Source organism: Poecile atricapillus, chromosome 11, assembly GCF_030490865.1.
Source record: "Poecile atricapillus isolate bPoeAtr1 chromosome 11, bPoeAtr1.hap1, whole genome shotgun sequence".
Classification (NCBI taxonomy): Eukaryota; Metazoa; Chordata; class Aves; order Passeriformes; family Paridae; genus Poecile; species Poecile atricapillus.
In genome coordinates, this window is record NC_081259.1 from 12,902,574 (window position 1) to 12,927,649 (window position 25,076).

General features: G+C 37.2%; 1 protein-coding gene and 1 long non-coding RNA gene across 4 annotated transcripts in view; one reads left to right on the forward strand and one right to left on the reverse strand.

The window, feature by feature from the left end:
* Positions 1-1,992, forward strand: part of UNC13C (unc-13 homolog C) — a 131,586-nt gene extending 129,594 nt beyond the window's left edge. Inside the window, exon 33 of the mRNA XM_058846971.1 lies at positions 586-1,992. Within this exon, the coding sequence (XP_058702954.1) occupies positions 586-871 (286 nt within the window). The 3' untranslated portion in view covers positions 872-1,992. The remainder of the gene's footprint in view (positions 1-585) is intronic.
* Positions 1-23,821, reverse strand: part of LOC131583144 (uncharacterized) — a 48,526-nt gene extending 24,705 nt beyond the window's left edge. The window contains exon 1 of one of the 3 annotated variants that reach the window (XR_009278460.1): positions 23,737-23,821. This is a non-coding gene — a long non-coding RNA (uncharacterized LOC131583144). Of the gene's footprint in view, positions 1-18,056; positions 18,228-23,690 lie in introns of those variants that run through there. The other 2 variants (XR_009278461.1, XR_009278458.1) reach the window with 2 other exon arrangements.
* Between the last annotated feature and the right edge of the window lie 1,255 nt (positions 23,822-25,076).

Genomic DNA, 25,076 nt, shown 5'->3' on the forward strand with positions numbered 1-25,076 from the left:
AGGTATCTGGCCTTCATGCCTGTACACACATCTGAATGTGCATTGTTTATCCAAGGCTGTTACCATTTAATTCTTAAATCAGTAAGAACCTTCCACCTAACCTGGAGTTTTAAATTTAGTATTTCTCTGCCCTTTTCTCAGACCAATTTATTTTCCTCCCCTTACCCTCCAAGCCTGAGTGGAAATGAGTTCAGTGTCTGTGTCTCACCACAAAGCTCCTTTGGATGCCTGCTGCCAGGGATTTTCTGTATATTTTGAAGCTGATTTAAAGTCATGGTGCTGACAGCTGGGGAGCCAGCTGAACATTTTATGCATTTTCCAGGGAGAGGTAACTGCCTGTTCCAACTATTGAGGGAATTCTGTTTCTGTTCAGGCTGCTGAGAGCAGAGGCTCTATCACTGACACATCTGAAGGGTTACCTGTGCAGAACATTTAAAACCAGATATTCTGTTGTAACAAAATGGAGCTACAACACTTAAACTATCACTCCCACTTCAATTTGTCCAAGACTTCTAGAGTGAATTAATTCCTTGGGGGACTTAAACCAAACTCCTTGTTCTAAATTCATATTGTTAATCCACACAGCCTGCTGAGTAACGAAGATAAGCCGGGAGCCTACGAGCTTCACCTGTCGGTGAAGGATTATTGCTTTGCGCGGGAAGATCGCATCCTCGGCATGACGGTCATCCAGCTGCAGGGCATCGCCGACCGGGGCAGCTGCGCCTCCTGGTACCCCCTGCTCAGGAGCATCTCCGTGGATGAGACCGGGCTAACGATCCTTAGAATTCTTTCTCAGAGGAACAATGATGAAGTTGCTAAAGAATTTGTAAGACTTAAAACAGAAACAAGATCTGCTGAGGAAACGGCCTAAAATACCCAAGTAATACAAGATTGTCACCGCCAAGAACATAAATACAACGCTGTTGTCTGACTAGTGCATGCATGTGCAAATCTGTGGGAATGTTTAACTATGTTTTCAGTGTTTGCCAGTACTTACGTACTATACTTGCAAGGTATGTCAAGGAGCTGTATATCTTTTATACATATTTTGGTCTTTGGTAAAGTAATTGTTCCAATGAAGTGCCAAAACTAAGATTAAGAGTAAATGTTTCATCATGTCTTTTTAAATGTTGATTTCACCTCAGCACAGTTTCATTATTTTTTAACATTTATTAATAAATAAGTAGCTTTTTTAATTGACAATAGGTTACATCTGTTAAACTGTGTTGCTTATTCTCAATTAAGTTTCATCCCTTACTCTTATTTTAAAAAATGAGGTGTACCTAGTTTTCTTCAAACTCTCATGTTATGCAAGCCTCATTTTAGGTGTCTTACTGAAGACTTTTTCTATCATTACTACAGATGCAGTTACTTATAGGAAGTGTTTGTAATTTTATAATTACCAATATAAAGTAATGATTTTTGCATAAAAACTGAAAAAGGATGGAAATATTTTATGCTATTCTCTTTTTCCAACCTTTCATAAATATCACTGTGAAGAAATGCTGTCAAAGCAGGTTCTCAAGAAGCTGTGCTTATCAGAGTTTGTTACTGATGTTTGATATCTTGAGATAACTTTGTTCTTCAAAACTGCCACGGTAATATCATATTTGTATTAAAAGAGTAAGTCAGTATCTGTAGAAACAGGTTGCTGTACAGTACAGTATATGTGCTTTTAAAAAGTGATTTTTTTAAATGATATGGTACTGTACAAGGGGTAGTAATTTGGAATATGTAATGCCGGTTTGTGGTTTGTTTCTAGAAATTGTTTATGAGAAGAAAGATGCTGTTAGCATTTTCACTCAGAGTTATTAATGTTGCTTTACATACTTAGCTGTGACATCAGTTAAGTGCTTTATTTCTTTAATTTTTTTTTAGAAAAGTTCAACAGTTTGTACTTATGCAACATTACTATGTATTGCACTAAAGCAAACTCTGTGTCCTGTAAATATATTTAGTGAGGAATTGTAAAATAAAGTATGCAGAAACTGCTTTCTAGTTTTGTCATTTGATATTTATGTAACTATTGGTTTTATGTGCATGTGAAGCCCATGGAGTGGGCTTACTATATAGCTTTATAATATATTAAAGTATGATTTGCACTGTCTGGAATCTGGCTGTTTCATAAGTGTAAAGTTTGATGTGTCAGTGTCCTAAAAAATACAATTAATTAGGTGGGTGTATATATATATACACACACACGAAAAAATGTTGTGTAATGCTACACATTTGTCATTGGTTTTGCCCACAAGCCTTCTAAAAACACAGCACATGACTCTGCACAGGTCTACAAGACTCTTTCCAGGATATATTTGTTAGATATTTAGATGAGATTTTAAGGTCTTTCAACATCCTCAAACTTCTTCCTTGAATACTAAAAATTAAACTTGTCCTAGGTATATTTAGACATTTAGAGAAGTTATGCACAGTCCTTAGAGAGTTAAGAACACTCCCCATAGATCATAAATTCCAAATTGTATTTCTGTGAGGTAGCCTAAAGTTTTGACAGACTCTGTTTACAGATAAACAAGATTTGATGTAAGAAAACATCAGCAGACTCAGTTTCAAATAAAAAAGAATAATCAAGAGATGAGGTGGTTCCTAGTACAGAACATTGTTGTGGACAAAATGCAAAAAGAATTCCACAATATATCATTCGTGGCTCTGTGAATTAAACCAGAAAGGCTGGAGTAAACAGCTTCTGGCCTTTTCACCCAGAGCACTTTCATCATATTTTTCTGTGGCTGTTTATTCTACTGTAAATTGGCACACATTTTAGTGCCTAACGTAATCACCACCCACTTAACTGTTTATCCCCGAGATTCAGGATAAAGGAATAACAATGGAATCAGTCAAGGCAGTCAATTACTGCTCACAGTGGCCTCCCTCAGCTGCTCCCAGCAGAAACAATCAGGCAAGCTGGTAAAACCATCCCTAATAATCCACAGCTTTATACAGTGCACTTCAACGTTTCACTGTTTTTAACAGAGAAATATTTACTTTATGTAAAATTTGTCATGTGGAAGGTAAGAGGAAAACACATTAACTCAGCAGCACAGGACTGTTTTAAATGTTATGAATCAAAATACAGGTACATGCAATGGTGTAGCACAAGCAGTTGGACCTCACACATTTCATGTGAAAATTATTGACATGGAAGAGTTTTCAGAGCTGTTTTAAAAGCCATTATAATCTCTGTTAGGGAGGTAAATATCCCATTTAAAAAAATTCAGCTTGTGAGAATTTTCTTTATTCAGCTGAGCTAACGCAAGCAAACTGGCAGCTGTTCCTGCAGTTTCACTTCTCAGTGACAACTGATGTAATCAAAGCTCTAAATGGAATTCCATTTGTATTGGTTGGTTAAGATAGCAAATATACACATATGCACTCAGGGAAATAAAGGAGAAAAAAATACCTTGGAGAACAGCAAAATTAGAGAACAAATTTTCCATTCTCCAAGGAACAGTTACTACATGGAAACCATTTGATGTGCACCTGAAAAGAGCAAATACATCAGAGAAGCCTGTCATATGACAGCTCTTCAAGTCAACCTGTATACTCAGAACTGACAGTTTCACATAAAACTATTCAATAAAGACTGAGAAAAATTTTTGCCCTTTTTATTTTGTTTTCTAGGATGAAAATGTAAAAACCAAATATAGAAACTGAATTCAATTTTCCTTAAAGCCTTTTTCAGCTAATATCTGACAAAAGAAGGAAATTAGTAATGTGTGAATTAAAGACCTATAAGAAACTAAAACTAGCAGCCATTCTGAATCTTAAACACCTTTCCTAATTTTTTTTTTTTTTTTCCTAATGCCACATTGAGATGACACTTGAATTAAGAACAGAGTGCTGGAACTGAACCCAGGAAACTGCAAAAATACCAGAGGAAACATCTGTGAGATGGAACTGCGCATGCATAACTCTTCACACCTTTTAACTCTTCTGGAAACTTAAATTTGTATCAAATAATCACTTCATGGGTATTGAGCCATCACCAGGAGGCTCAACCAGTCCCAGCAGCAAAATACAAAATATTTTTTTTAATTGTTTTGTCAGTACCCTGGAAGAATCCAGAGACTCCTCATGAAGAATTCCTGGCATATGCAAATGCCACCATTTGGCTAAGGTAGACATGACTCTGGTGATTTACTTGAGAAGCTTATAAAAAATAATAATAAACCAATAATTTCCATTGCTTTTCCTCAATTTGTTTTACTAGTTTTCATTGATATTCTCATGCTAGTGACTATAGAAATCAAATTAGTAGACAAATACTGAAAACAGAATAATAATTTACCATTACTGTATTAGTCTGAATTAAATACACATTTCTCACAAATCCCTTGAAATCTAAAGACCTGAACAAATAAGGGGAGAATATTAAGTTATTGTATTAAATTAAATTCAGCCAGCAGACAAAAAATTAACATAAATGGATTCAGTGTTATTTGTAAAATACAGCTGGGCAAGCATTGGAAAGCATTCTGTTGTTTACACATGCTTATTTTGATGGTATTTTCATATCACTTTGCTTTTTGGCACTAGATTTATGTGATTGACTTGTACTACGAAAAATTCATAGAAATGAATCTTCAGGAGACAAGTCCTGAATTTTTTTAGAAATTATAATCAAGATGTGATACAAAGACTAGACTGAGATTAATAAGCAGAACTGGGTTATTCTAAAAATGTGTCACTAAGTATTGGCTGAAAAGAAGAAAAATTACAGTTTGTATCTGGAAAATACCTGTTTCTCTTGGGTGTTCTATGCTGAATGAATGCACACACACTACAGAGTATAAATGCATTTCTAAATGATGAATCTATAAAATCTAATTTGAAGATAAGCCCCATAGGGAACAAAATAAAGATAAGCCAAATAGCAAGTGAAGAGAAGTATCTTTCCAAAACAGATTCTGTAGCTGACAGCTCACGTAAACAAACCTTCTAAATGGCTCAGCCTGTGACCATTTCATTGTAAGAATTCAGTTTCATATTTCAAAGACTCCAGCAATTACAGCTGAAAGCCTTCACTATCAATTTAGCAAAATGAATTATTCACTGCAGAATATGAAATAGCAAGCGGGCATACTGTAAACTTTGTAGTGAAAGCCATTAAAACACCATGGATTAATTTTCAACTAAATAAATACAAGATAATCAGAAAAGTTAAACCAAGGAAGTGAAGTCTGCTCTTTAATATTTTCCTGTTATTTCTACACACTACAGTAGAGTCCCAGGCTCCAGCCTGCACTGCCTTGGGGTCTCACAGAAGTTCACACCCATTTCTCAAGGTGTTTTTTGAGCAGTTGTAGGAGTTCCAGGCAAAGAGGACAAAGCAGACAGCTCAGGCCACAGAACAGTTTCCTGAGCTGATCCCAGCTCTGGTCTGTAAAACTGGACACACACTCTTGTTTGATAAAATACACACAGGGAAAAACAAACCTACCCTGGGGTAAGCACAAGTGGAGTTGTAACGGACCAGACTCGGGCAAAAATCAGAGATCTCCATCTTCACTGGCCCAAGGTACACAAGAGCTGCTGACAATGATTGAGGCAGCTCTAACTTGGATTCCATTCAGATCTAAGAGTGCCTACATGTTTTGTTCAATCATGTTTACCCATTTGAGCAAGAGGATTTTTCTTGCCAGCGACAGCACTGACTGCAATGCGAGTTAAGCCTCTGGGCCTGAGGTCATGACAGTGAGAAAGCAAATGTCAATTACTGACTAACAGAAACAAAAACTGAAAAGGAATTACAAAAAACACACAGTGTACAGTAGAACACTAATGGAAAACTAGAGCAGAGTACATCCATTCCCCTCTCGATAACAGTCCTTGTACAATGCCTGCTAGATGGGACTTTAACTTACAACATGTGGCAGGGCTTTGTCCACAGAAACCACCCAGTGTTTCTGGGCATTACACAGCAGCCAGACATAAAAAACACTTCACAAGCAAGGAAAAAATGGAGGGGAAAAAAAGAGGAATAGATGTGGAAGAGGGCTGGTGGACACTGTGGATTCAGACTGCATTCCTTGTGGCAAAACCAGAAAAAGCTGTGTGATACCAGTGTGACACAAAAAGGTAGATCTGTCTGTATTTTTGTAATGTTCTAGTCCAGCACAAGAGTTACTTCTGTCGATTTTGATTTCAGTAGAGGTACAAGACAGAATTTGATCCCTGAGGGGGTCTCCCCCCTCTTTTTGTACTAAGTGGAGTCTGAATAAATGTGCTCTGTCTGTCACTAGCCTCTGTTACAAAAAGATAAACATATTCCCAGCCCGGAAGCCACCATAAACAAGTTCAAGCTACAGAGCCTGCAGATATTACTTCCCTGAATAGTATATATCTAAGACACAATAACATCAATGAGGTGGAATATTCTCTTGAGGAGCTCAAGAAACAACAGCAATTTGGATCTAATGATGCATCAATGTATCAACATGTGAATTTGTACCCAGGAGACAATAATAAATCGATATGCCCTTAAAACACTATCTGCTTTTCCTGTATAATTTGAAGAGGAGCTCCTGTGCCAGACTGAGCTTCCTCAGCACGGTGACCACTCTGAAATTAGGTCAAGCCCTTCATTCTCCCCAGCTCAGCAGAAGAGACAAAGCATTGCAGTAACCACTGAAGTGAGCTGGAGACAGGAGCAGCAGTAAAACTCCTACCAAATATGCTGTGTGATGCTCAACAGTCCATATAATCACAGCACATCCTCCCTTCACTGTAGAGAACTTCATTTCTGATCAGGGAGAAATTTCACAGCAGGAAAAAATAGAAAAAAGAATGCTGTTTACACTTAGCAATGACTTACTACACTTATTAGGTAGAAACAATTAAGAGTGTAACTGAATATAAACTGAATATATATCCTCTGTCATAAGGAAATGAGCAAAACTACACAAAATTTATTGCATGAATTGAATCTCTTTAAAAATAATAGAAATAACAAATAGAAAAATGCTCATAAACAGCTTGCCATTTTGGCAAATGCTGTTATTTAGACTGGCTGGCTAAATAATCTGTGAGAAGGGGTTAAATCTTTGTCAAATGCTTCAAGTGAGCTGTTGAGGCTAGTGCCAGCTAAGAGAGCCCTGTCTGGCTGAATGCAATGCCATGAATCAGCTTATTGAAACACAGAGCAGGTTTAAGATCCATCATATCAGACACTGCTAATAGAAACAAACACAGTTAACTGGAATATTTAGAGAATAGCCTCTGCTTTTTTGCAGAGAGCAAAGTGAACACAGAGGAGAAAATAATTTGCCAAACAGAGGAGGCAAGTCTTGAACAATATCATTATTTACAGTAGCAGATTGTACCTGGATGACAGTGTTAAATAAAATATCTCTGAAAAAGAGATACCTAAAAGCCAAAATAAGAGACATTGCAATAAAACAGAAGAAAGGCAGAGCTGAAAGAAAAGAGCCCATGTAACAGACTGTGCTATTCTAAATCAGACCTGCCACCTAGAGAGTCCTTTGAGACCTTTACACTGTAAATTATTTAAACAGGCTGATAGAGGATAATTAGCATGCATCTATATACCAAGGTGACTGTGACTAACAATAAGAAAGAAACAAAGGAAAAAAACAAAAAACCTCTTCAGACCATCCTGGAAAGGAGTTGCAGCAGGAGGAATAAAGTTGTCAATTCATTTTTAAATTCCATTTTAAGAACACTTTTGGTATTTCTTTAGCCAATAAATGGAAGACAAACAGCACAACAGACTTGTCCCATTCTTTCTGCCCATACCCCAAGCTCATAAAAGGTTTGATGTCAGAACACTTTTGTAGAAATTAAAAATGGCTTCTGAACTCATCAGTAACAGAGCACAGCAACTTTTGCTATGTAAAACTATAGTCAGACAATACCATAATAAAAAAAGCTAAATTGCAGGGACATACACACCCTCCAAACCATTCATATGAGTTGACTCTGTCCAGTCAGAGGTAGAAGCAAACAGAGAGTGAAGAGACTGCGGGCACTGGGTCTCTGCTTTTGTGATGTTCTGAGCTCTCTTGACTTACCCAGAATCATCTTCTGAGGCAAGCAGTGCCCCACCACTGACTCACAATAAAACCAAGGGAGTAAGAGTAAATTGTATTTTAAATTACAAAGGGCAAGTGACAGTAGGATGATTTCAATCAACTTTTCAAGCAAACCTGTCCTCTGATAATTGTTGATAAGTAAAAAAGGCTGTGAATAAGTTGACTCCTTGAAATTTCCAGAGTAAGATATCAAAATGTAAAGTAAATCCGTTTTCACTGTGAAGGTATCAATATTCAGAAGCAAACAAATAATTAATTTGCAATTTAAATTAATCAAATTCATCACAGATTAATATTTCATAGTGTTCCTTTACCTATATATCCAACATAGATCCAAACAAATCAAAAAACCTACAACATTTTGGAGATCTAAAGTTGTTCAACTGACTACAACTGTACCATAAAACTAATAGACACCTTAAATCAAATTCCTGTTAGTCCTTTCTGTGGGATATAAACAACAGGTAAATGTAGTAAATGTAATTTCTGGGCTTCTCACTACAATGAGAACAAAATCATGAGGCACTTGGGAACATTGCTGGCACAGATTACTGAAGTGGACCTTATTAAATGTACAGCTCAGCCTGGAGGCTCATAGGCAGCTCCTAACAGGAAAAAAAGCAAAAAATCCACAGAACCCACACAACTCAACAGGCAGATTAATTAGAAAAGCAAAATCTGAAGCTCTTTGTCTCAGCCCAGGACCTCCTACAATTGCCACTTTTACCCAGCAGCACTTTGCTAAGCTGTGATGCCATATACCCACAGACAATGATCATCAATAAAATTTGCTTTTTCTATCAGCAGGCAAAGCTGCCAGGATTGATAAGCAATAGCAGGAATCAGGCCTTGGCATTGTTTAAAGCTATGTAAATTAATTCTCTTTTTATTGATTTTCCTGTTGATTCACTCCATATATGTTCAGTTCATCTCTTTCTTTTCACTATAAATCAGGAAGGTATCAATGACACTTCTGAGATGTCACCATTAAAAGCAAGCATCCTTTGTTTTCTGAAACAGTAATTTTGTATTCCATGTGAAAATACATCACGTCATCTATGAGTATTTGAATTTCTCTCACACAGCACGGAGAGAGAAAAGGTTTTTTTGAAAGATGAAATTTAATAATTTTATACCCATTCTCAGCTAAAAATGCAAGAGCTATCACTGGAACTAAAAGATGTTGCATGCACCATCATCATCAATAATTCCTGCAAGACAATTAGCAAGGTTTTGTCCTAAACTGTAACAAGATTACAAGTACTTAATTAGTTCACAGCTTCACCAAGACATGGCAAAATAACTTACATTTAATACATTTTAATGTATTTTTTAGAAGTCCATCCAGATGCTATATTGTTTTTTAAGCTTTTGATGTACACTTCAGAAGTTCTAGAGTTGCACAGCTTTACAGTTATTTTCTGGCTGTTTTAAAGGCATCTAGCTGAAAGAGTACTCTGCAAAAATAAAATCTCATGACACTGTAGGAACCAGGAGTTGTTCCCTAGACACAAAACAGTTCACAAATAAATTACAGAATAATTCAAAAATACCTATGAGATTTTAATCATTTTCAGTATTACTTATTTTGACCAAATTCTAATACTTCTGTATTTGCCATCACTAGGTATCAAAAAGCAAAAATTAAATTACTCCAAAAGGCTGAATACTCTCCAAATTCATGGAACTATTTAAATTCATTAAGCTACAAGTGCAAACTGGCATCCAAATTTAAAATTAAAAGCTGCCAAGATTTTCATTCAGATTTAACATGCTGTCTGATCTATGATTATACTGAATTTTAAATTAAGTTGCAGATAACTGTGTAAAATATTTTCCTCCAGAAAAAAAGGCAAGGAAGAAAGGATTAGGTATTAATGTTTGTAGTTTAGTATGGCTTTTGATTTGGGGCTTTCTGGGGGTGAAGGGATTTTTATTTATTTTAGCATTTAACATATAGAACAACAAATAGCATAGCATTTTCACAAACCCCCACACAGTCACAGGGATTTGATAAATTTGTGTCAGTATTCAACCTGTAAAAATGGAGCCTGCAAGTCTCTTACTAGCCTGAACTGTTCCCAAGCCAATTTTGTGTTTCTTTATAGAAGAACCAAGTGGAAACCAGTCTCCCCTACAACTCTAAAAGGCCCCAAGTCCAACTGAGACAATCTTGATTGTTAATCTTGAATTTGTCCAGTAATTAAACTGTAATGAAATATTAAACATTATATGGTGAAGATGATCTGTGCATTTTGGAGAGCAGGAGGCAAGTCTACTGGACACTGAGGACTCAAGGCAATTCTTTTCATTAAAAATATATCATTTTTAGTTATTACCCAGGAGGTGCTCTAACGTTATGAATTAAACTTCACAGAAAATTACTTAGATTAAAAAATAAGATTTCTTCAATCACTGCTGAAGTAACAAATTCCCATTGGATGATCCTAGGGTAGCAGAATAAATATGTATGAAAAAGAAGCAAAAGCTGCACACTGCCAAGGTTATTCTGTCAGCTGGCAAGAGTTACACAGCACAAAAAACCTTCTTAAAACCGAGCTGCATTTGAGCTCTAGCTTTAACTACTGAAGTAGTAAACTTCTACACTTGAAAAACTGATACAAATACTATTTAAGTAGTTTGGCTTTTTCACAAAATATATCTGAAACATAACTTGTCTTCACACAAAGTGGATTAATTCCATTTTAATAAGGCTGCAAGTATAATGTGGTATCTGGGTACAGTTATTTTAGATTAAAAACTTGGAGAAGAAATAAACAAATTTCAAGTAGTGCTCAATCCAAAGACTTGAGAAAGAAGAAAGAGCTAGAAAGGAAAAAAGTTCAGTTTGAAGCTTGTCAGCAAAGTTATAAAACTTATAAAACAAAGTTACAAAACATGTTCATTAAAGATATCCTATTTCCAGCTGTATTTAATTATTTAGTCTATAGCTAGCTTTAAAATCTTGACTACCCCTCAATTTCTCCCCTAAAAAATAACTCAGAATAATTACTCAGGGATAATGTTCCAAAATATGCTCAAGAGTAACCCTGAAGGAACTCTGCATCTGGCCAAAAAGGAGTATTTCTAACAGGAAAAAAAAAAGTGTTTCGAGTGTGTTTGTATGAACACCTCTCCTTCAAAAACTCATTATTTATCCAGAGTCAGAAACACACGGAGATGGCTCCTACAAGACACACAAATCATAAATCTGACAAGTCTCATCTGACTGTAAGGAAGGTGCCAAGTCCTGGTTCCACTCCTGGATGAAGCCTCTCCTGCCCCCCCAGCAGCTGAGCCTGCAGCTACAGATAACCCCAGAGCAATTAAAAGGGGGAACTGGATACACCCCTGAACACCTCTTGGACCTGAGAAATCAAAATCCACATCACCTGAACAGAGCAAAATACATTCTGAAAACCAAGCTCAGCTAAAGAGAAATTCATATAAACATTCTAGGAAACAGAAAAAAAGAACAAAACCATCAGAACCACATGAAAAGGTTAGAAGCAAAAACTCATGCACTCTCATTGCCTTGATAATTTCCATTTATTAATTCTGATATTAATATATTTTAACATAAATTACTTGTTCATGTATAGATATTTGCTATGTCTGCCACAATACAACTCAAAAGGCGAAAAAAAATTATAAGCCTATAATTTTCAAATGGGCAGTTCTTCCAATTATATCTAAAATAGCAAAGGGTCTAAGTACAGAGTAATTTTTTCTTCAGTAAATATTATATGTAATTAATATTACTATAGAAAACCATGTTATAAATTCCAAGAGCCTCTATAAATATGCAGCAGCACAAACACTTCCTAATTGTTTAACATCCACACATCAACCACTATAGCCTCCAGACATGAAGTCTCTTCCTTTTGTTGGACTTTAGCCTTGTAAAAAATAAGGTTCATCATTTCTCCTTCTCAGCTAAGTTGCCATTAGGTCACGCATCAGTTTCCTCTAATCACAGCAGCACAGCATTCCCATGTTTTCACAAGGGTTTTAAATTCTGTCTCAGCTGTGCTAAAGCACTTTACATACCCTTAAAAACTATAAATGAGGCAATACAGGCTGTCAGTCTGACAAGTAATTGCAAATGCCATCCTGCTAACAGCTGGAATCGAGGGTTTAGCGGTGCTAACCAAGCCCCTGCCTACACCAGGAAACGCAGCCATAATCATCTCACTGCTGCTGACACTGTTTCCCCTCCAATGAGCTTGAGATCAAAGGCAAGATTCTGCATTTCCAAGTATGAAGCAGGCATATATGAAGTCTTATTTTGCAGGCATGCTCTGAATTCCTGCTTCCCAGGACAGATTTCACTGAGAAACACTCATACAAAATGCAAACGTATCAGAATCAAGACACTAATCTGGGAATTTTTGCACCTGTAACAGGCAAATGTGAAAAGGAAGTGACATTTATAGGTGAAGTTTACAGGCTACAATCAAGGTGAAAAAACACCACCTGAGGAACATTTGTTTTTTTAACACCACTGAGAAGTTGTTCTGAAACTGCATGGCAAATCTCTGAGGAGCACAGAGAAGCTCCTGTGCTCAGATACTCAATGTTCATAGCAATTTCTTAGTGAAGGTTGACTGGATGTCACTATCTCCATCTGGTAGGGGAAAACATCATACAGATAGAATTTTTTTTTTATATACAAGGCCTGACCTATTGCTAGTGATGCTTAATTGAATCTTTTTCAAGAGGCCTTTTTTCATTTGCATTTAATTTTCTGACTTTAAACTCTTCACTTCAAGAAAAACCTTTGCCTAAATAAACATTTTCAAGGGAAAGAAACTAAACATTTATGACATTCAGGCAAATTTTTAAATCAAAGACACTGATTTGTTCATCAAGTGGAAGACAGAAAGGTGATGGTGGAAAGAAAAGACTGTCACCTTTCATTTCTTCTGTTTACTGACTGAGGGTATGGTACAATGAATGGTGTTCAATTAAAACCACAGAATGAAGGATGCCTTTCTGGAAGTGCTAAAAGCATTGAGGAGAAGTTCTGCAAAGTCAAATCCTCCACAGTGGAAGCTTTAGAGAGCAGAACAGCTATTTATAGACAAAAATTGATCCAAAAAGGTGGATCAGCATCTGACACAGAGTTTGGGGTTATATAAGAAACCATCTCTTTCATTCAGGCTCCGTAAAACAAAACTACAACCCTGCCATCACAAACTTCTTTCCAGGTTGCTGGACACACTGTTGGACTACTTCTAGACATCCAACACTTACCAAGACCTGACTCTTCCCTATTCTGAGCTCTAAGAGCAGTATGAAAATTTCTCCACCTCCTTTGTACCCCTTCTGTGCTGGTATGGATAACTGATTTGGTCCAAAGCAGCAGGGAATTAATCTCTTCACACTGGCATCAAAAGACAAAGGTGACTTTCCAACCCAGACTTCAGCAGCCACCTGTCAGCAAATCTGTCAGAGGCACGTCCTGTTTACTGCATTTTGAACAAGTACTCTTACCCTGCACTGTGCAAATGGAACTTTATCCTTCCACTCGAGGGAAGTCACTTCCTTATGGAATGTGCCACCAAGAGTTTCACTCCCCATGACCCTGTGGGACAAATGCCTTCACCAGGGAGCAGCTCCTGAGGCTGAGCAAAACCAGCACGGTCACAGTCCTGGTTATCATCAGGCAAACTGGGTGCACCCTTCAGATGAAAACATGGGGCACTCCAGTTACTGCCAGAAGCCAAGGTCACATTCTGCCCACAATAATACTGTTTGAAAGACAATAGAAACCTGAGTTCAAGTAATTAAAGTATTTTAATAATTAAAGTTCAAGTAATTAAAACACTTGAAGATGAAAGGATCTCCAGTATGTTTCAAAGCAGTGATCTTTGTCTGACTGAACCAATTCCAAGACATTTTTCAGCTGCCTGTCTCCCTATGTATGGGTGAAGTTTCCCATTAGAAAACAGAATGAATTTCAGTCCTGAGATTAAAACACATCCTGAGACTGCAATTTCACATTACAAATGCTTCACTCCGAATGCTGTTGTGGAGTTCCTAGCTGGGAAAAGAAGGGGCTGTGTGACTGAGGAGAGAAAGTGCGGGCATCTTGCTTTCAATGAGCCACTCAGATTCATTTTGAGTTCATACAATCCAAACTTAACTTCTCATAACCAGTCCCATATCACTTCAGAACGGCCCTGAAATGTGGCACAAAGCTTCTAGATTCAATCAACCACCAGAAACTGAATGTGCATTCACTGCCTTAGCTTCCTATCCTCAAGCAGCCACTAGTTCAGGAAAATTAGGATAGCCTTCTCTGCCACACAGTAGAAACACTGTGCAGTTATAAACAAGGTAATAATGCAGAGATGATGGAGTTGGACACCACAGAGGAGATTAGCTCTAGTGCTAGTGACAAAAGTAATATGCATAAAATATTGCTGTGTTGCAACACAAAATTCCTGCAAAAAGCAAGCTATACTCTGGCACATCAGTGAAAAAGCACTCACAGTCAGTGCTTAGGTTTGGATTTTTATGATGCTGAACAATAACAATTTGCTTTCATTACCATTCATTGCAGTGTTATTGCCCTAATTTTCACAGAAAGTCTGGGGATGAACAGAATACATACTCACATTGCCTCAGTCCCCCCTTACTTTCTGATACTTCTCTCTCTTTTAAGCCCTAAAAAAGCATCTGCAGTCATTTACTGTATAGACACAATTTGTCACTTACTGCTGTGACAATAAACAATTCTTATCCTCCACAGATCCAGTTTGCTGTGGTAACATTCATTTGCAGAAGGAGAATTTCTGAACTGCATCAATATGAGAATCTCCCAAGAAAAGACACCTGCAAATCTTCCAAGGCTTATGATTCTCCTTGATGAAACAGTGGCTCAGGAACACAGCAGGATGAGCCATCCTGTGCCTTTTGAGATTTCTCATCACAATGTTTCAGATCTCAAGGACAATTGAAATTTATGCAAGAAGTTTTATTGTTCATTTTCCAGCTCTAAATAAGAGAGCACACACACGGGGGGGGAAAAAAAAATCAAACCCAAGAAACCAATAACTGAATTTTGGCAGATGTAATTCCAAGGCCTGAACTTCTGAGCCAAGGCAAATGAAGCTGGATTCAGTTTCTATTATTGAAGATACCATCAACAAATTTGCTTTACAGTTAGATCCCACAGGGAAGTTGAAGATTACGAGTTTAGGACTATCTTTCTGTTGGTATATCATTCAATTTATGATGTAACCAATCCTAGCAAATATTTGCCATTAAAGATTATATTAGTTGTCCCAGAAGTCACATTAATAGAACCAGTTCTTAATGAGGCTCACTACAACTTATGAATTTCACTATCATTTGCTATACATAAAGTTTGCCCACAAAGAACAAGATTTAAAGCATCAGGTAATGCCACCTGCTTGGAAAAGACACAGATTATGCACCATCACGTTTTCCTCTTCTCCTTTCTTTCAATCTCATTTTACATGATTAATCAGATGCACAATGCCCAGCTCTCTACAAACTGCAAAGCCAAGGCATTGCTAACATAAAAAGCTACTTTTGCATAATCAGATAAGATTTAGCATGCCATTCATCTTCATTATACAGCTGATAAGCAATTCCCAAGTTGCATGGTTTACTTCTCCTGCATGCTGATTGGTGACTATAAAAATAAACATGTTTTGGAGCATCCCAATATGTTGATATAAATAAACAAGAGCTGAAATATTAAAAGGATGATATGTAACTATTTGTGTACCCTGGAAGGATATATATGTCAGAAGCAGCAGAAGTTTTCCTTTTATTTACCAAATATACCTTTGTTTGAACTTCCCCTCGCCTATACACGGAGCAGTTCATCTGACTAATAGATGTTCATCAAAAGATGAAGCATGTACAGACAAATGTCACATACTTCCTGGAAAGATGTGGGGAAAAAATTGCAAAATTCTCCATAAATATCTACACAAAGAGAAGAGGCAACCTCAATACTCTGAAACCTCTTGACCCCAACTCCCCTCCAAAGTCTGTCTCAAGGGCGCAGAGGGAAGAATAAAACTAAATATTTCTGCTAAACAGAACCTTACATATTAATGGTTATGGAATCTATTCCATTTAATGCTACAACATCTGCCTTAGATATAGGCAACATAAAGTTGGATATTGAAAACTCAAGAAAAACCAGAGTAATATTCAGTGTAGTGGCACAGCAGAGGCAGAGTTGATCATTCCTGGCTGTACATATAACTTTGTGGAAACTATCACAAAATTATTGCATTTTTTCATACATCTAATCTGTATAATGATAATTTATACTCAAACAAACAATATATAAATAGCATTTCCAAGACTATAATTAAAAAAACCCAACCCAAAGGATCGCTAAGAAACAATTCCTTTTATCAGCTTCAGTAAATACTCCTTTATCAGGCAGTGAAATATTCACTACTAATGGCTGCTGGCTCTGGGGCTCTATACAATCATCCCCAAAAAGATTTCATAGGTGAAAGAAACAGAGATGTATTTAAAAAAAAAAACAATTTTTGTTTTCAGTGTATTAATATTGATGAATTAATATTTTTCTCTTAACTCATGCAATACTGAATTACAAGATTCTCCTGATCAAAATGCTTCTCTCACAGCACCTGTGAACATTTATTTTACCTCTCCAGAGACCTGTTACCACTTTCCCAAGCTTTCCTTCCTGAGCTTTATTCTTCTACAAACTTTGGAATTTAGCCTGAGGAGCTAGACAATTTTGGATGCCCTCACTCTTTTCTCAGTGGCTTTGTGCCTGTATGTGCTCCAGATAGAGGTTATTTTTAACCTCAATTAGTTTGCTGTATTAGCACAAACAAGGATGTGACATAAGGTTGAATAAGCAGACAAGTGCAGGGAAAATTCATAAACTAGTATCGCTCAAAATAAATGAAGGAAAAATAAAAGAGGGTGGTGTAAATATGTATACACACACGCTTCATACACTCATCCTGTCATTCTCCTGCAATACCTTTTCTCCTTCCCAGGGTAATTTTCTGATCCAGCCCCTGGCTCAGGGATTCACAGAAGGATCATAAGGCTGCACAAGTACAGGTGAACACAGAGCAGGATTTCCATGCACTTTAAACATCACAACAGGTTTTCATCCTTCACTGATACCTCTTAACCAAGGGCTGTATTTATCTGTGTTGTCAAGCCATAGTGTATCTATTAAGTTTGCTTGCTAGAACACTCTTATATTCACAGTTGCTTATTTTTTCTTTGCTTTCTTCCTTAATAGAAGTACAGCCCATCAAATTTGCCAGACAGGTCATTAGAATGAAATAACACACACAATGTCATTGAGAAATATTTTTTCCTAGTTTTGCTTTCTTCCCACAGCAGCATTTATTCTGCCACTCCCCTTCTGAAGGATGGCAGATGTCTGGGGCCATGCAAGTCAGCTTCCTAGTGGAAGAGAAACCAGTGACGTCAAGTCCGGGTATAATTTAAGTGTAACTCGTTCCATTTATGCAGGGTCTCCGTTCAAGATTTGACAAAGAAATTACCCAATTGCCTCTGGGCAATCTCTTCCTTCAATAACAAGCCCAGCAGAAGTGGGCAGTGCTCAAAGAGCAGCTCTGCCTCAAGAATTGAATTTAATCAGAGCCCTGGGTAGAGAGCAAACTCTCCTGCTGCTCTCACAGTCCGTCTGCAGAAGCCTTGTCACTACAGTGAGACTTGCATAACCAACGCTTCCAGCAGCACAGCACGTCTTCCCAGGACTCAACATATGCTCGTGGGCTAAGGAAAAATCCTCCTTGAAGGCTGCCTGTAACTACCATCTGTTGACACCTACACACCCTGTTCCTCAGCACTGACAGAGGCAGCCCCTACAGGTCAGGTCTGAGGTTTGTTGTGCTAGACTTGCTGCAAACACAACGCACACATGACAGTCAATCTCTCCAAACATTCACCCACAGCCCAGAAGCACCAGCAGTTACTCACCAGCAACTTGCAGAGTAAGGGCACTTCCACAAGTGGAGCAGCTCTTCAGATGTGTTTTTTTCAAACTGGGATTTTTATGTTTCTAGATACCTAACACACAACAATCCATGCTGAAATTTCAGGTTTGTGTAAAGTAATAATTTCCCTCATTTGTTACGAGCTTGTCTGAAGAGGGGGGGTATATTTATAGCCAAGATTACCAGCCAGTGGCTGAGCTGAAACCTTGGCAGGCATCCACTGAAGATGTCAGTGATCCACTGAGCTATGTTAACAGAGCACAGGGGAAAGAAGTGACCACAGAGGCAGAAATACAGTTGAGGAGCAAAGATCTTGGATTTTGCTAATCTGGTTATATAAAACAGCTCATTATAATGGTCTCTATTAAATACTTTTAAAAGCATAAAACTATTTCTTCATGATATGCCAGTTCTAGTCAAATAACTCTAGATCAAGTCCGGAAGAGCAAATCCAAGATATTTCTATTTATCTACAACTTTATGAATTGGATTTCAGAATTAAAGGTAATTCTGCTTAGTACCCTAAAATAGTCTGTAGACTAAACTGGTCCCTGAAATGTGATCAGTGGATATATTCATGTTTTTAACTTTCTACATGTGTGAAACAATGTTTAAAATTGTGCAGCATTGTGGAACTAGTAGAGAAAGAGGACAGCACTGGAGGGTGTAACAGCCCGCTAACTTACACAGCTTTAAAAACATGAGAGGCAGGGAAAATTATCTTCCCAGACATTCCACATACAATTAGAATTGTGCACTAAAAACAATAATGCCACACAGATCAAGAAAACCCAGCATCTCATCTAAATTCATTCATTTTCATGTTCACTTCCATGAACATTTGTTATTAACTTACTAACTTGAGTGTTATGAGTCTGCAGTTCCCAGAGATCCCATATTTCAGTGGAAATACACAAATAACAAGGTTAAATAAGGAGATGGACTAGAATCATGAGCAGAACTCCTCCTGAATAAGTGACCCAAAGTTTGCAGTTTTTCTAGATACATCTATATTAGCGTTCTCTTCATGGATAAAAATCCCGTATCTACAGAAATACCAGGTTAAAGTAAAACAATGATTACATCTTAAACTGTTTTTTTTCATACTTTGCTATAGAACACATGATCCCCACTATTGTTTAACTTATTAACTGGTATTCCCAGCTGGTTTAGATTCAAAGCATTCAAGCATGTGACACATGTTCCATTGTCTTTTTACAGATTATTAAACAAAAAATGCTTTAAGAGCCCTGGGGAAAAAAAAAATCCAAACTCAATTTGTATTCAGGATTTGACTTAGAACAATTTTAATCTAAATCACTAGTGCTAAAATTTGGAACATTAAAATAACAGCAATATGCTTAAACATTTCACTGGGTTGTGTTAACTCAGTTTCTGTTTGAGACTCTTCCAAAGAAAACAACCTTAGGTTTTACTGAACCAACCATATGATAGAAACAGGGACAGATGGAGAATGAAACTGTGGCAATGCACTCACAGATGGAAGAGATTGTAGAAGATATAATAAAGATATCTTACACCTCTCTATTTTCAGTAAACAGTGAAATAAGATACCAAAAGGCTATCACTGTTGGTGGTAGAAGTGACAGCTCCTATTTGCAGAACTACACTACAATCTATGCTTGAACCACTTCACATTAAAGCAGTTTTAATTTCTGAAATGCCCTCGTTTCTGGTTTCCAAGAGATTAGTTTTAGTAACTACTGGGAACAGTGACTTAATCTAAACCAATACCAAATGAATTAGGGGTAGATCCCCAGAAATTCTCTAATCCAATGGCTTTCAAAGGCAGGAATGTCAACAGCACTGACCAGAAAGTTAGACATTCTCAAGAAGTTACATAAAGAATTACTTCTTAAATTAAGAGATCATGTTATCCCACATGAGATGAACCAACATGGTAAATTAGTAAGTAATCAGCTACACAAAAAAACTAAATACTTGCATTGCACTGGTTATATATTTTAGTGTCATATTTTTTTCTATGTCATTTTCCTAACCATACCCAAGAAATTACTGGGAAAGTGGATGAAGAAATTCTCTCACAAAACACAATGGAGAAAAAATTAACAAAAGTGAATGTGGCTCAAATTTTGTTTACAGTAATGGTTCTGGAAAAAAATTAATTATTAATCTATTTCTTCATAAAAGAGTATTCATACAAATAGGAACACAATAGTCTGAATATAGTGAAACATTAACCAAGAAATCACTCTTAGCATTCTAGGCATCTCAACAATCTTTAGATTATGCAGTATTTTTTTTAAGGAACAAAATATCTATTTGGCTTCTTTTCTAACTAAAAATACAGAATTCTGTAAATTTGAACTAAGATTCACTCAGCTTAATTAAACAAGAAGCTGTAATTTATACAGATATGTTTAAATTAAAGCAATGCTACTCAGATTAATGACAAATATATGATACAAACCAACAGTACAATGTGTGTAGTCCTCTTAATTTTTTCTGAGAGGACAGAACCCCCTGCTTGTACCTTTATCACAGAACAGTACCTCCTGCAATAGTACCAGCTTTTATGCTTCTAGAAGGGAATTGTTTTTTCCTGCAGCCTCCTGGCCAGATTTTACCTTTACCTACACCCAGCTGCATTATTTAGTATTTAGTCTGAATCTTACCTCCTGCCCTTGATTGCACTGTCCTTTATCTGTCAGGGATGAATGTCAGGTTTTAAATATTTACAGATGTTTACATCAAGTGTCCAAGTCCACTCAAAGACCAGAGAAAAGTGAATCCTATCAACTCTGAACCACATTGGATTACAGGAGGGATCTCCTATATTGAGCAATACTCTGTTGACTATAATGCAAGAAACAAATTATAGCATCTCAGGTGGCTTCCAATGGCTCTGCTGAGAGCCACACGTGCTACATATGTGCTACTTGAAAAGCACCAAAGGAGCTTAAAGATGCTTATTCTTCCTCACACAATTGTCAAACATCCTTCTCCTTTCTCGTAAAATCTGACAACCATCAACAGGTATCTACTCCTGTGAAATGTTATCTTAATAACATTCCTCATTAATACAAGTATTTCTGTGGAAGAGCATCTCTGGATGGCAACAGTGCTCTGGTACATCATTATTTCGGCTTGATCTCAGATTTGATGAGACTTTAGCCCCAACTTTGGCTGTGCCTACCTGACAAAGCAGCGAGGACTGGTGGCAGCAGGTTTATAGATTAAACTCAAAGCCGCTAACATCCCAACATCCACAAAACACATTTCCCAGACTTTACTTTGTAGTTGTGCTGGTTTTGACTGGAGAATAGTTAACTTTCTTCCCAGTGGCTGCTGTGGGCTGTGCTTTGGATGTGTGCTGAGCACAGGGCTGACAGCAGAGATGTTTTGTTATTGCTCAGCAGGGCTCGCCCAGAGCCAAGGCCCTTCCTGCTTTCCACAGGGCCGGGCTGGTGAGGGCTGTGAGGAGCCCCAGCCAGGACAGGTGACCCCACTGACCACAGGGCTGTTCCAGACCGTGTCTCATCATGCCCAGCACATAAAGTGGGGGCAAGAAGCAGAAGGAAGGGGTGGACATTTGGAGCGATGCCACTTCTCTTCCCAAGTCACCGCTGCACATGGCAGGTCCTGCCCTGCTGAACACCTGCCTGCCCCTGGAAAACAGTGAATTTTTTTTGCTTTGCTCGTGTGCACAGCTTCCCCATCCCCTACTCAACCTTTCCATTCCCTTTATCTGAACCCGTGAATTTCTAACATTTGCTCTACAGTTCTCTCTCCCAATCCCACTGGAGGGGTAGGGAGTGATCAGCTCTCTGGGCTTAGCTGCTGGCTGGGGTTAAGCCTCAGCAGTGATTCAGTCTCACGGAACATCATACAAAATTATGAAAATTTCATGTTCCATTTCATGATGTGCAGCAAAGGATTGTAGCTTGGGATGATCAGGAGATTAATTTCAAAAGTATAACCCATCCAAATTAAAACTCTACCGTAGGCATATGCTTTGAATTCTTATTCCAAAATATCTTCTCATTCTTTACACTTAATGTTTGCTTCCTGTAGACCTTGCATAATTAATACAATTTCAGAATGTCTTTCCTCTCCTTAAAACTTCTTGGTTAGAGAGAGGTGCTCAAGATCTGCTATAATAAATAAAGTGGAATATTTATTTAAGTTATTTCAGACATGTTTTTTAACATCTCATTTGCTTTGTTTTAGGGAATGAAATATATCCAAAGCCACTCTGCATATTTTAGTGCAATTGAGTAGCAGCAGTTAATTTTTGGTTTATGTGTTCAGTTGCTTAAAGCTCTTCAAAATTGCCCAGCTTTTCAGGAGTTGAAATTGCAATCTGATATTATGCAATTTTAAATTTTTTGCACTGCAGTTATACCGAATCACCTTCAGTCAAAATTAGAACTAAAATCAACATTAAAAAAATAAACTGCAGTGACCCTACCACTCTGTCAACTGCTATAATATCAAGGGGGTTTGCTAAATGAGATTAATACCCATCCCTGCTAGTAGTACAGTAGATCCATCTTTTTGGAAAGATCAATACAGCAAACAGAAAAAAGTACCACTGTGAGGGGGAGGTGCAGAACATGGAAAGAATTGTTATTTTCCATTACATATTGAACAAGCTATAACACAGAAAGCAGTATGAACAGCTGGATAAACATGCCTTTGTTTTGTCCTTTAGTTTCAAATAGAGTCATTTATAAGCCTCCTTTCAGTATCATTTGTTCCAGAGTTGTCTCCTCTGCCAGGCACTTTGGTTACAATAATGCCCTTTGATCAACTAGTTTAACAGGTTTTTCCTACAACTACAAATTATGTCAGTATAATGCAAATTATGTTTTATTATTTCTTGTTCAAGAGACAATCATAGGAGACAGATACTCAGTGCTTTGATCACCAATAGAAATGGCAAGAATTGAGCTTTCAATTAGTCCTTTATAAAAGTATTTGTCTTAGAAATCTTTAAAAATCAACATTCATTTTAAAATAAAACAGGATGCTATTCCTTGATTTATATTATGAAAGCAGTAACTAATTTCTGATAGCAGTAAACAGGCTTATGTAATGTATAGCTTGGATCATTAAAATTAATTAATAAAAATTCACAAATATTGACAAACCATGTGAAATATTGAAACCTTGGTCAACGACTCTGCTGAAACCTGTACACAGTTATTCTTAAAGCTAAACAGGACATTTTGCCAGTAAATAGTGTTAATGCCTACTTGCTTTATAGAGCCCCCATAGATTTGAAACATTCTGTAATCACATTTTCTGCAATAGAATTTGACTGTTTAGTCCTAGACATCATGAACAATAATTATTCAGCAGCTAATATTATGGAAAAGTATGTCATTTAGTAAAGCTTCACATCAGAGAGGGAACCAGTTCTGAAAATAAAAGATAAATGTAATAAACATAATATTAAAATGTATTAGCAATTAACAAATGAAAGCAATAGACCATTCAAGATTAGAGGTATTCCAAGTTCTCCATCTGAAGTGATAGAGCTTAAATACAGATAATAAAGGCTAAAAGTAAAACCATCCCAACTGACATTTTACCTCATATTTGTTTGTATTACTGTGAAATAATCAAATACCAGTCTCTGAGCAGTAATGTTCCTGTGTGACAAGTAAAGAGCTTACTCCCATCTTCCATTTATTCCCCTTGTACAAAACAGCAGCTGTCTCCCAAGACTGAGCTCATGCAGAAGCATTTACAAGCGCTTGGAAGCTAAAACTAATAACATCACATATACCTAATTGTTTAAGGGAACCAAATGTATTTCTCATGTTACTACATGTCAAATGGATCAATTACCTCACCTCATGTGCCTTGTCAAACTGAAAACTGATCTTGCATCTTTCCAGGTCACACATCTATTTATTTATGTCATATAATGTTCAGTACTTTGAATGATTTATAGGTAACAAGAGGGAAGCTGCACTATGTTCTGCCAGACTAAAAGAGGAGTTCAAAAAGCAGCAGTTCCTAAGCATTTTCCAAGCCCTTTTACTAATGCACAGTAAATTAATTTCATCAATAATTTAATGTAAAACTTTCAAATTACAACAATTATTGAGCTCTATATACTTTGATTTCTCAAACTGAAAAGTCAAGACAAAATATTTTCTAAATATTAGCTTTGTGGGCCACATGTTGTTGGTAGAAAAACTATTTATTATGGCGCCATTCCCTCTTAGTGTGAGGTGATTAACTGCAGATCAAACGTATTAACTATGCATCAGGAGTTGGATACAATATTCATCTTATAATGTCACTCTGTTGATATAGCAACTTCTGTTACACTAAAAATTCCAATACTGCAATTAATTAACCTAAGTAATGTTTAAAGTAAATAAGCCCTTTTACTATAACAGGGGGGAAGTATTTACATGCAGATGAGGTACAATAAAGCAACCTGTTCATAGGCTTTTGTGCAATTCCTCCATGCAATTACTTCAGCCTGAGAACTAAAATGTGAAAGCCCCAAATTACAGACAATTAGTTTCATGGATTAACTTCACACTAAAGGCATTTTAATACTCTCAGAACGCTACAGTCCCATCTCTTACTAGGGGTCCACATATTTTTATAAATCATTTGAACTAGATCATTCTGCCTTCCCCTCCTGTGCTGTACACATTTATTCCTGGCACTAGAATATCTCTATTTCTCTTTGAATTCTGGGACTCATCTGAGTAGCATTGTGGCTGTAAACCAGTTACTACTGGGTGCATGCAGGGAAGGACAATGAGTAAATCAGTTCAGGGCCAGACACTGTGTGGATGTAAGGAGCTCATCTCCAGCTAGGATACTCATATCCCCACGGACAGATGAGAACTCCAAGGGTTAACCTTCAGTAGTCAAGTCCCCTGCCTCATAGCACATAATCTCCTCACCAGTACGGGCACACAAAGAGAGGAATATTATAAAACTACTACCATATGTTTCTGATTCAGGATGTAAAACACTCCGGGGCACG